Below are 12,731 nucleotides of genomic sequence, written 5' to 3' on the forward strand. Positions count from 1 at the left end.
TCAGGCACATGATGCTGGCTGGGAATTCTTTGACCCTTAGGTCCCCTCAGCTTGGCTTCTGTGTAGCATGTTTAAGTTCCATTGACTTCAGTAGGAATGAAACTGATTAACGTCACTGGGAGCTAAGCAAATACTCGAAATTAAGTACGTGCTGAAGTGCTTTGCTGTGTGGGAGTCTGGGTTCCGAACCAAATGCCCCCATGTGATGTTAGGGGTCACTAAGCTTTGGGAGTGGGTAGTTTTTTGGATAAGACATAAAAAGCTCCTGACCGCATGTGGCCATTATAAATTCATTGGCCCCTTTGCCCTGAGCCGTTAGCCCTGGGCACATTGCAGGTGGTCAGATTACACTCAGACAACCCATTGTTGTTGGTTGATGGCCACACGCTAGACTGAACAACTGTGCCTGACCTTGTGTTGTCCGTTTAAAGGAAAGAGCGTTGATGCTTCAGAAGCAGCAGCAGCGAAAGAAAGTGCCTATGAGACCAAGCAAAAGGATAGCAGTCAGCACACAGAAAACGCTCCTGCCTCAGAAGCTGCTGCCATTGCAAGGGCTACCGGTAAAGTTGTCAAAGAGGCACCAGCTTCCAATGAAGTGCTTTCTAAAGACGGAGCTGGAGGAAATTCGCTACAGCAGCCCTGTACTGACAGGAGCTTCCAGCCTTCAGCTGAAGTTGAGGGAACCCATCAGCCCAACAATGGAGTGAGTATTCAGCAGATCAATGGCTCATGTAGCTTTCCAGAGAACGTGGAATACAACCCCATTGTGTTTGCACCATTGAACCCAGAAACAACTATAAAGTTTGCAAGCAGCTCTTCAGGCAACTGCATTGGTTTAGGAGAGGAACTGAATGGCTCCATCTCAGGAGACAAAAACAGTGCGTTCGGACCCCATCAGTTAGAAAGAGGCCCTGTGTCTAATGAACAAACGTCACAACCAAGTGATGCAGTTGGGAATGAAGCTAAAACCAGAGTTGAAGTAGAAGCTGACGGTGCTGAAATGACTCCAACCAAAGAGTCGAGTTCTCAGCATACAGAGGTAAGGGAGACAGAGAAAGAAAATGACCCTGCTGTGGACTCATTGCTGGACACCTCTCAGGAGAAATCCTTCTCAGAAGAGCCAGTGACTGATTCTTCTTGCTCAGCAACAGTCCCTCCGGCGAAAGCACTTACTGACAAGGAAAGGCAAAGAGGGTCTGAGAAACGGAGAAAGAAGAGACGACACAGCAAAAGCCAGTCAGGTAACACATTTCAGTGCAGCATATGGAGATTAACAACCCTTTATCTAAATACAGGAGACTGGAGTTCTCATCTTCAGCTCTCTGGGATTTTTTAATTACAAGTATTCCTTCCTCTTTTAGGGCCCAGTCCTGCACCAGTGAAGTCAATAGGAGTTTTACCATCCTCAGGAAAAACACTGTTTAATGCAGATGTCCTTTAACATCGGAGACTGGTTAAACAATGCAAAAACATTGGTCTCACTAGCCATTAGGGGCATGTATAAATAGTTTATGAAGGGTTAATGATTAACGGATCAATGAAAAGCATGTTGCATACATGAATGGAGTGCAGGGCAGATGGTGATAAGCACATCTGTCAAAGGTGCTACAGATAGTTGTAAGTTAGTTAGATACAACTAACTGATCCATTGGACTCTATAAGCAGTGATTAACCATTTACTATAATAGAGCCTAACCATTCATTATAACAGCTATTAATCATTTGTTAACCCCATATAAACTATTTATAAATGTATCTTTAATATAAGTGTGATTAAAACTATTCCCCGCACTTCCATCACCCAATTTTTATGAGGTTTTCCCCAAGACATCAGTTACAAGAGTATTCTGCATGAGAATTAGTGTCACCGAAGTGTAAAGTTCAGGTGTATTTCAGTGTGACCTTTCCTTAGTCTTAAATATGCAAGCACACAGCTTGGGGGGGGAGGGAATCACACTGTTGCTTGTGCAAAAGATCACATCTAGAGACAGCTTTTAGATATAGCCCTGAGTATGTGTAACTGTGCCGCCCCAGGAAGGACTGGGGGTCTCTCTGGCACTGTTGCTCCAGAGCCCTCCTTCTCACTTGGGATTCATGGGGAAATCTGCTGTATCTTCTAGAGAACTGACACAGTGTATTCCCATTGCTGCCCCAAACCCCACATGTGCCACATCAGCAGACAGGAAGGACAGTGGTAGGCCTATGCCTCTCCCAACTCTCCACCCCTTCTCCTGCCTCATGAGTAAAGGGGAGAGAATATTGGGCATGCAATTCCTGCTCTTCTCACCTCCATGGCTGGAGACATGATCCAATGGTGTGTTTCCCATGCAGCGGGATGGGGCGAGAGCTTTTACTCCACTTTACTCCTTGGGTGGCCACCATCGGCCCCAAGCACAATTTAAACGTTTTAAGTTTTCAGACTGTTTTTAGCTATTGACTAAACTAATAGCTTTTAGTCCCAAGAAATATAAACTAATCATGTTTCCTAGAGGATAGTCTCTGTCCTATGACATTCCATGTTGTTACCTTTATGTCACAGCGGGCAGATATATTTAGTGTCTCTCTTTTATTTAAAAGCAGAGGTTGACATTGATACTGGAGATAATAAAACCAAAAGTCGTTGTGTGATACAGTGAGGTATGTAAACACGCAACGTTGCTTTTATGTGAACTAACCCCAGCACTGGGACTTTACACTTTATGATGCCATCAGTAATCATTACAGCAACTAAGCTTTTTGCCTTAATATCTGATTATGTGTTTGTGATTTTTGCTGTCCTAGGGCCTGATCCTGCCCCTCTGGAGTCAGTGGCAGTACTTCCAGTACTGCAGGATCGGGTCCCACATGTCTGTCTTTTACGTCAGCAACAGCCAATCTACCTTTCCCAGCAGAGACCATAAAGTCTGGTGTTGATTACTTAAACCGAGCAAACCCAGTTTGCTAGAATAACTGGAGGCCTTGCTTTTGTCTGATTATTATTTTTTGTAAAAATGTAACTTCAGTACATTCATCCTGTGAAAGAGGCGACTGCTCCTCTCCTAGGCTCACAGTTGTGGATGGGGCTTATCCATTACGGAGTTGTTTTAACCGCTTAATTGGAATTATTAAAGCAGAATAGTGGACGAGGGGAGAAATTCTGCTCATACAGGACTACCAGCCCAAATGAAATCCAAATTTTATGTGCTAGTCAGCACTAAGGTCTTGGCGTTGCAAAACATGTGCATGTACTTAAAATTAGACTCATGAGTAATCCATGGAAGTGAATGGAGCATGCAGCTCCTTACAGTTAAGCACATGTATACATCTTTCCAGGACCATGTCTTCACTAGAGAGCTTACAGCGACACAGCTGTACCGATACAGCTGTGCCACTGTACCAGAGAGAGCTCTCCTGTCTATATAATTAAGCCACCCGGTGGTAGCTATGTCTGCAGGAGAGCATTTCTCGCTGACATAACACTGTGCACACTGGCGCTTCTGTCAGTGTAAGTTATGTCATTCGGGAGGGGGCAGGTATTTTTTCACACCCCAAGTAACATAAGTTTTACCAACAAAAGTACTAGTGTAAACATAGCCTGAGATTGGGGCCTAATTTTGCTTTGTTTGAGACACCAAAGCAGCTATGGGTAAACCCAGTTTTTCTGAAACTCTCTGTCAAGTCCCCCAAAACCATTTTCCAAGGTTTGCCTTTATTTATATTAAGGGGACAGGAGGGAAATTGCATACTTACATGTACTGAAATTGCATAATTACATGTTTTCCTTTGCATTCTAATCATAAGCAGCCATAATGAAATGAACCAATGATCTGAACTCTCTGAATGTCTGATTTCATGAACAAAATGTATTTATTCTACAGAGTCTGCAGTTTCTTGCTATGTAAGAATATTGAGTATCCCTCCCTAGTGATCCCCGGGAACTAATATTCCTCTTAGCCAGTCATCTATTGGTGGTGAAATAGAAGCCATGGGAACCTCTGCTAAAACTTTTTTTTTTTGTACTTTCTGCATCAGTAGCCTGAAGGCTGCTCTAATTTATCATGACAGGAACCAATTTCTCTCAGCCATTTTGGTAGCCAAGGATTAGCCAGAGCACTATGTCTTCTGTAAGAAGGTCATTTCATCCTCTTTTGGGTTTGTTTGTCCCCCGTGTAGTACTGAGACAAAACCAGATGTGATTGTCTCCAGTATCACACTGAGGATGCCATAGTGAAGAGTGTGCTTCTCTGCCTCCACCACCAGCATGAGTGAAAGGTCACACCAGTGAGAGCTGGGCAACGTGCTCTTCAGAATGATCCCTCCCATGCAGTGCACACAAAGCCATGCCGATGGGACAAGGTCATGCGATGTTCCTGGAAGTGCTGGAATGTCCAGTATTCTAGGCATGTGCAAGTGACCATCCTAGTATTCTGACTCCTGGCTCCTCCTGCACCAATCACACCCTTTCTCTACAGCTTCACACCTGAAAGAGGTGGGAAGCTGCTGTGCTGCCTTTAAGAATCCAGTCGCCAAAGGTTGACAGGAGCAGCAGCAAAGAGCAGCAATAATTCACATTTGAGACACAGGTCAGAGTACCAGGGACTGAGCCCCCTTACGTCAGAAGAGTAGCGTCAAGAACATTAGCGATGTTTAGAGGGAGATGACCGTACGTGTGTTTATGACATATCTTCTCAGATAAGACCTGAGGCACATCCAAGTTTTGGGGACTGGCCTTGGAATACACAAGAAAGCCACACACAAGAATTTACATTAAGGGTCGGATCCAAAATTGGTTGAAAATCAGTGGGTCTTTCCACTGACTTTAGTGGTCTTTGGATCAAGCCCTGTAAGAGCTGTAAAGGTCCTGAAAGCAGTAAAAGTAAAGACAATTCACAGCTGAGGGTGTTCCAAAATTCTACCTATGATAGGGTCCCACCTTCATGTCTGTCTGTTAGTGCTCTCTGGTGGTCACGTATTGGAAGAATATGCTACAGTGAACCCCTACTCCGAAATTCTTGCTCAAATACATTTGTTAGTTTCTAAGGTGCCACAAGTACTCCTGTTCTTTTTCCTTTCCTTCTTTATCTGGTGTCTTAACGGTTATTTGCTTGTGTGAATTAAAGAGGAGTAGATGAGAAAAGCCCTTTACTTCTGTTGCCCTACAGCCTAGAGCCGCAGCTTTTTCCTCACCAGTCTGTCTGTAAATCCGATTCATGCTTCCCACCTTTCAGAACAAGCAGCAGCACTGTTACTTCACTAGGCAATGAACGTTCCCTGTAAAAGAGAGTGGGAAGAAACCCAGTAAAACTAGGAGATGAGTTGTGCTATTAGTCATCGTCACCTTCTCGAGAAAAAGTAGTTGGATTTCCATCCCCCCTTCCGTTCTACCGAAATACAGCCTTTGATTTTGTAAGGCAAGGAAGCACAATTTGCGTGGAATCAGGGGAACTGATTTTGATTTGAGACATGGTCATTTTTTAGAAGCAGCTCAGTGTGGGCACAAGCTCCCCCCTGCCAAAATCCAGCTGGAAAATCAGAGCTGAACCGCTCCCAGTTTTTAGCACGCTGTGCATCTTCAACAGCAGTAGAATAAAGACAGGCTTTGATGTGTTCAAATTTACGTTGTTTCAGAGAACCATAGATTTTAAGGCCAAAAGGGACTATTATGATTATCTAGGTTGTCCACCTGCATATTACCAGCCACAGAACCTGATTCCTGCATTAACCCCAATTTTATTGAAATAGCTGTTTGTAAAGGCAAACTGATGCTTCTTTTGTTTTTCTCTCACCCCCAAAAGTACAGTTTTGTTCTTCAAAGAGTAGAAAGTGAGTGCCTGTGCTTGGCACTTGTTTCTGTTTGAACAAAGCAGTGTGGTCACAAAAGGGAGGAGGGAAAAAGAAAATAAATCAGGGAGGAAGTAGATTTCAATTTATCAAGGGTTACAAGTAAAAAAAGAAGTTTTATACACTATATATTATCTGCTTCATATACACCTCGACCTGCTCTTTTTTCCATAAGAACTGTATTTCTTCAGTTTAAAAAAAAACACTTTAGGATAACTTATGTTGAGTCATTTTGTTTTCTATTTTTAGGGGGCTAACAACCCATCTTGTCTTCTACAACAGATTCAGTGCTTCTTATGATCTTAAATGTTCTCATCTGCCACTAGAATCTAATTATTCACTCTCGTGGATGTGTACATCTTTAGTCATGGTGTCCATATTTGTAAAATATGCATGAGATCTGGAGGAGGTTTTGTTTGGTCAATGAGCTAGACAGCACCTTAACATTTACAGATTAAGGCTCCAATCCTGCAAACACTTCCTGAAGTGCCTAACTCACCTGAGTAACTTCATTGTCTTCAATGGTACTAGTCACCTGAATAAGACTGTGCAAAAGTAAAATTCCTCGACACTGGCATTTTGGTGTTTTCTTTCTGGAAAATGACCCACTGGGACGATTTAGTTAAGTCCATGCTAAATGTCTTTCACCACCACTATGCTAAAACTAAAGGCCCCACTGTGCTCCATTCACAATCCCATTTATGCAAGTTATTCTGTGCTAGAAGAACCCCATGCCTGCATGCAGCTCTGTGTAAAGGCAGCAGGACGTCTGTCTCCTCAGATTTACTTGTGGGATCAGTGTCCAAGTCAATGGCAAAACTGTCAATTCCTGCAGAGGAAGCAATATTAGTCCCTAAGCTTGGTGTTTCTAACTAGCAAACAGCTGAAAACCTAGTATATTCCAACATTCAGCATGGAGAACATGACATTTATTGTTTAAAGTACTGTACTGAATTATTAGCAGTGACCAGCTCCAAAATGAAGAAGATGGTTGGTTAAACTCTTCAAACAAAGTTAGAATCTCAGTGCATGAATGAAATAGAGTTTTCATAGAGTACATACATTAATAGTTTTACTTTTTTTGTTGTTGTTTCTTCTTCTCACTCCTTTTTTTTCTTTTTAAGTGCATTGGGGCACCTGGTTATTTGATGGATTTAAAACCAGTTTTCCCAACTAGTACATCATGTACGGGATACACACACACCCCTGACCACAACTTTTTTGTTGTTGTAATTGTTTTATATTTTCTCCCGCAGGTGTTACAACAAAGCAGAAGAATAAATAACAAGGAGTCAGTGAAATGCTGACAAATCCATATAATGCTGCCGATCTCTAGGAAGCACGTTCCACAGTGTTGAAATTCCATTACTGATCATGTTTGTAGTAATATCTTGGGATGTAAAGTTTCTTCTAAAATGGTCTTTCACTAATCCTTCCTTGGGGATTCTATGTAGCCAGCAAATAACCGCCAGATGCAAGAGACTTAAGCACCTTCAGAATGTGCCTTATGTGAATGCTGCCAGGGTCTGATGCTGAAAACGCTTCATGCCCAGAACTTCTGTGGAAGCTGATGGGAGTTCCACGTGTCGAGGGCTGATAGGAATAGGCCTCTGATAAACTTCATTTGGGGTCAAATCCTGCAGTCCCTTCCTAGGCCAAACTCTTACTGAAGACAATGAGGCCATGGCCCGGGAAATGACTGCAGCATTTTATCCCATGAATCATTTTAAAGACAGCAGTGCCTCCAAAACTGAATTAAGCACTGTCATCAGCATCTGATTGGAAATCTGTTACTTCCCATTCTAGTGTCCTACCAACAATTGGAACTGATGTTGGACCAAATAAAAGACCCAATTCAGATGAATATACTTTCCCTTGCTATCGTTTTAGACAGGGGATATCTATTAAAGGAAAATGTGTTGTAGTGAACAGCTGGCTGTTTGAACACTAAGGACTTGTCTATATGGAGAGTTAGTTTGTGTCAAGTTGGAGTTCAAATGTACTGTGCGCTGGCCTTCTGCACACTAACTGGTTATGTGGACCCTGGTACCACACACTAGAAGTTTTACAGTGCACTTTGATCTACTCTAGTTTCAGTTTGGGGCCGTATTCTACTTATTTCAAATGGGAATAGATCAAAGTGCACTACAGAACTTCTAGTGGGCATTCGGAGGGTCCACACTGCCTGTTAGTGTGCGTGACAGGCTGAGGCATTGCACTCCAGCTTTCTATACGCTAACTCTCCATATACACAAGTCCTAAGGCCTGGATCCTGTAAAGACTTAAACACACATTAGCTTTAAGCATGTGAATAGTCCTCTGGAGTTCAGTGGAACTTCTGACATGCATAAAGTTAGACACATGCATAAGTCTTTGCAGGTTTGGTGCCTAGAGTATCTATTTTGTTAAAGAAACAGGAAGAGATTTTTCTAGGGTGATCCATTCATAATATTTAAAACTAATATTATTTGGCAAATCTCTGGTTCTGAATATTTATTGCCTGCTGCATGCACTCAAAGGCACTTGGAATCAAACTGCAGAATGTTTAGAGGCTGTTTCAGTTTAAAAAAAAAAGTTATGCAATTTGTGCTTTAAAACCAGGAACCTGCAGTATTTTATGTTAAGAAATCAGAGTTTTATTTCTGAATTATGTTTTATAATAACCTTGTACCATATAATTTTGTACATAGCTGTCAATTTAAAATTCTGTATGTTTGTTCAATCTGTATTGCAATATTAGATTGCAGTGGGAACTGTGTAGAAAATCATTACTTTTAGCAATCATGCCTATATACAGTAACTTGCTGAGCATATATAATAGTGTTCAGGCTAAGCTATTTTGCATTGCTTATTAAGACTTGATCAAGGGTCATTTACTAACATCTGTACTGGATGAAGTTCAGAATTAAAACAGGGTCTACCTTTAACTAAAAACTTTGCTTGGAGTGTGGTGAAAATTGGTTAACTACAGCAATTACCAGTTTAGAATGGAGCGCTGTCATTATCAGATTCAGCTGCGGAAATCCTCTGTAGCAGTGTAGCAAAGCTGCATTTGAAATCAAGTTCACCACTGGTGTAAACATGTAGAGGTTCATTACATTCAGTGGAGCTACGCTATCAGCAGTGAATGTGGCCCTTCATCATGAGAAAACACACACACACACAAAAGTGCTTAGGGGTCAATCACTGTTGTAATGGTCATGGCTGGAGGGCTAGCTGCACCCAGTTCCCTTTTTGGTCTCTCTGGATACACCCCCTCAAGTGTCAGACCTTTACCTATCCCAGGGTGGAATTCTACAGTTCTCCCATTCAGACTGGGACCTGGGCTTCAGTACCCTGGGATTCAACCATGCTTACCCAGCAGGTCTGACTGGGTTCCGCATTTATGATTCTTCCCTTCAGGAGCCTGCAGCCAGTGGTGTTTAGTGACAAAACTGTCTTACTGAAACCAGAGTACTGATCGTTTTACTTATAGTAACAAAGCATGTAGAGAAAAAGCATTTTAGGACAACAGACAGTCCACACTTGTCCATCTTACCCAAAGGCTTACCATCCCCTCAGGAAAGAATCCTGTGGCACCTTATAGACTAACAGAGGTTTTGGAGCATGAGCTTTCGTGGGTGAATACCCACTTCGTCAGATGTGACGAAGATGCATCTGACGAAGTGGGTATTCACCCACAAAAGCTCATGCTCCAAAACGTCTGTTAGTCTATAAGGTGCCACGGGATTCTTTGCTGCTTTTACAGATCCAGACTAACACGGCTACCCCTCTGATACTTGACATCCCCTCAGGGTCACCTAGTCAGGCCTAATTTCTTCAGACAATCCAGCCAATGCCTGCATCTTAGTCTGGTTCCCCCCAAACGATAATTTGTCTCTCTGCAGAGAACACCCCTTCCTAAACTGTCAGAGTTCCTTTGTTCTTGCATTCTTGGCCTATGTCCCTTTGGACAAAACTAGTTTTGCAGGTTGGCTTGGGAGGAGGTAAAATATTGATGCTGTAAGAGTATGGGCATTGCTCACTGAACAACACTCAAGTGTTTGCTGAGATGTGGCTTATCCTGAGCCAATCTTCTTCCCTTCCTGCTTGTTTTCTTTATAGCCACCTACTAAACTAAACCAATATATTCACACAGTAAACGTCCCAAAAGCCAGGTCAACACTCACTGTTCATAAATCATGACAGAGCAGTTCCAATTTTGTCACAGGAATAATTTAGCAAGAGTACAAGTGACAGAGACAGGGTGAGAAGAGGAAGGCTGTCTGAGTGGGATGTCTAATTTGGGGCTGTATTTTACCTGTGATCTTTGCAAGAAGCACCCACTCGCTTTCTCCCAAAAGAACTAAGTATGCCTCATGATTTCTTACTAGTCACCTCAGGGCCAAATTCAGTGCAGGTGTAAACAAGCCTTTCTAATTTGTTTCAATGGAGTTGCATCCATTTATGCCAGCAGAGCAGTGAATTTGGCCCTCAGAAAGAAACTCACTTTTTCTTCAAGAGTTTTAGCATTGAGCATCATCTGCATGATTAATCTATGGTATAAATAAATTCAGACACCTTTTTTTCAAGTTCCTTGCATTAGAGGTAGGGGTTTTTTTCTTCTTTGTTTCAACATTTTGAAGGAATTTTAAAAAATTTAGAATTAAAAAAAAATGGAGAAGATGAATTCACAACTTTCCTGTTTGTTGGGGGGTGGGGAGGATTCCACTCTATTTTGTATGGTTACAGATATTGTTATGGCGATTATAAGTATAACATTAACATATTACATTGTAGCCTAAATAAATATTCCTACTAGAATCACTAATTTAACACAATCTTATCCCAAAGAATCTCAGTCCTTCCCACAGTGAAAAGAAACAGAAAATAAATCAAATTGTGAAACTAATAGTACATTTCACTTTTCAGTTACATTCCTTTCTTTTCTACCCCCTCCAACATCTGTACAGTGCCTAAAGCTTCATCCTGCAAAGGCTATGCACATGCTTAACTTTATGCACTTAAGTAGACGCCACAGAAGTCAGTAGGAGTACTCACACATCAAGTTAAGCACGTGTGGCAATCTTTGCAGGATGAGAGCCTTACACTGCAAGCTCCTTGGACTTTGTCTCCTACTTGGCTATTAAGCACGCTGTTGGTGGCATACACTTAGTAATAATTCTCATAGAGTTATTTTCTCTCATACTGACCTTGTCTATGAATTTACAATAGTTTTTGACCTTCACATGGTGCTAACAATTTCCACATTCAGTACGTCAGTGGGAGTTGTGTTTAGAATGGGCTAGAATGGCTTTTGTGTACAAAAGTTATGCAAATCCCTGTCTGTCATGGTCTCTTCATTATTTGATTACTTGTTGTTATGTGCTATTTGGGAGAGAAGATTAGAGAAGCACCAAACTGTCTGTCAAGGAAATTTACAGATAAATGTAAAAGTTAACCAATTTTCATCCCCTCTAAATGTAAAGCTTAGTTCTACAGCTTAATGTTTCTGGCTTTCTGTGTGTGTAAAGGATTGGTTTTCTGTACACGGTACTCTATTTGGAGTAAAATATAGAGCTTACCAATAATAAATCAGCACTATATGAAATCCTGCCTTTCTTTATTGGGTAATAATCCATCAAAAACCAAACTCAGTCATGGAGTCTTCTGTGTTCCACCGGCTCTCAGTCACTTTTTGTGTAATGGTGTGAAAAATGGTTTGGTCCTGTCTAGAGTCTTGGCTACAATGGGGAACACTGGGACCTGTAATTTCCATGAGGCGCTGTAAAAATGGAAGCTGCAGTACAGGTAGGGCTCTGGTGTTTTTACTAGTGTGTGGTGACAGCCTGCCATGGTATGCTATTACACTTTCAGTAGCAACAGTGCAGCTGTCCTATTGCTGAAAAGTGGGTACTAATTTTCCTGGTGTAGACAAGGTACGAGAGTTTAAATACCAACAAAACAGAGCACTTGTAACATTCTGCAAGCAGATCAGCACATGAAAGAATTATATGCACACACAATGTATATAATAGTGCATGTTACAGCTATCTATAGAGAGTGAATATATGTGTGTGGGTGTGTATATAAACATACACACTACATATATATGACACGCACACACACCTTGATCAGTACTAGTACACAAACTAACTCACAATAGTCTCTTAAATCTTTACAGTATTTGCCATGAAAATCTTGTGTAAAAACTTGGGTAAAACTGCATCATTCAGAGCCAGACAGAATAGAGCAAAACTCTCTAACGATGCCACTGCCTTAGGACCAAACCGGGCAAAAAGCTCATCGTCTTTCAAATTCAACTGGCCTAGACAACTTACTGCCCAAAGCCTGCAAAGAGATGACCTCCGACACTCAGGGCTTAAAACCAGTAGAAAATATGTAATAATGCTGTGATAGTGATAAAACTTCTTTGCACCACATGTCAGGATTCTACTGAACGTTTGGCTAGTGCTGCCTTGCTGAACCCACAAGAGAGAAGAACAGGAGTACTTGTGGCACCTTAGAGACTAACATGCTCAGGGGAAGATGCCACAAGTACTCCTGTTCCTTTTGCAGATACAATCTAACACAGCTGCTACTCTGAAACCACAAGAAAGAAAAACTTCACAGCGAGCCAAGAAATTACCATCTCTCTGAGGGGGGAAGCGGTAACCCCAAAGCTAGATCAATTGCCTTTCAGGAATTAGAGTAGACTTCAAAGGATGTCTGCACAATGAACTAAACCAGATGCTAAAGTGAGGCATATTGACAACCAGGTTGATGCCATTGAAATAAAAGTTCTCAAGCTGTGGCTCTCCCCTTTCAAGCCTGCTTCCTATAGAGTTTTCAGAATGGTTTGGCCTGCATACACTCGCAGATGAGGAGAGCCCAGGTGGACCTCTGGCTGACAAGATTTCATTTTCCAAAAC

General features: G+C 41.8%; 1 protein-coding gene across 18 annotated transcripts in view; it reads left to right on the top strand.

The window, feature by feature from the left end:
• Positions 1–11,410, top strand: part of INF2 (inverted formin 2) — a 74,815-nt gene extending 63,405 nt beyond the window's left edge. For 17 of the 18 annotated variants that reach the window (XM_050954091.1, XM_050954096.1, XM_050954092.1 and 14 more), the window contains 3 exons: positions 432–1,241; positions 2,581–2,637; positions 7,077–11,410. In XM_050954091.1, coding sequence (XP_050810048.1) covers positions 432–1,241; positions 2,581–2,636 — 866 coding nt within the window. In that variant the 3' untranslated portion in view covers position 2,637; positions 7,077–11,410. The remainder of the gene's footprint in view (positions 1–431; positions 1,242–2,580; positions 2,638–7,076) is intronic. The other variant, XM_050954093.1, reaches the window with a different exon arrangement.
• The last annotated feature ends 1,321 nt before the right edge of the window (positions 11,411–12,731 follow it).

The sequence above is a fragment of the Gopherus flavomarginatus genome, chromosome 5, assembly GCF_025201925.1.
Source record: "Gopherus flavomarginatus isolate rGopFla2 chromosome 5, rGopFla2.mat.asm, whole genome shotgun sequence".
Lineage (NCBI taxonomy): Eukaryota > Metazoa > Chordata > Testudines > Testudinidae > Gopherus > Gopherus flavomarginatus.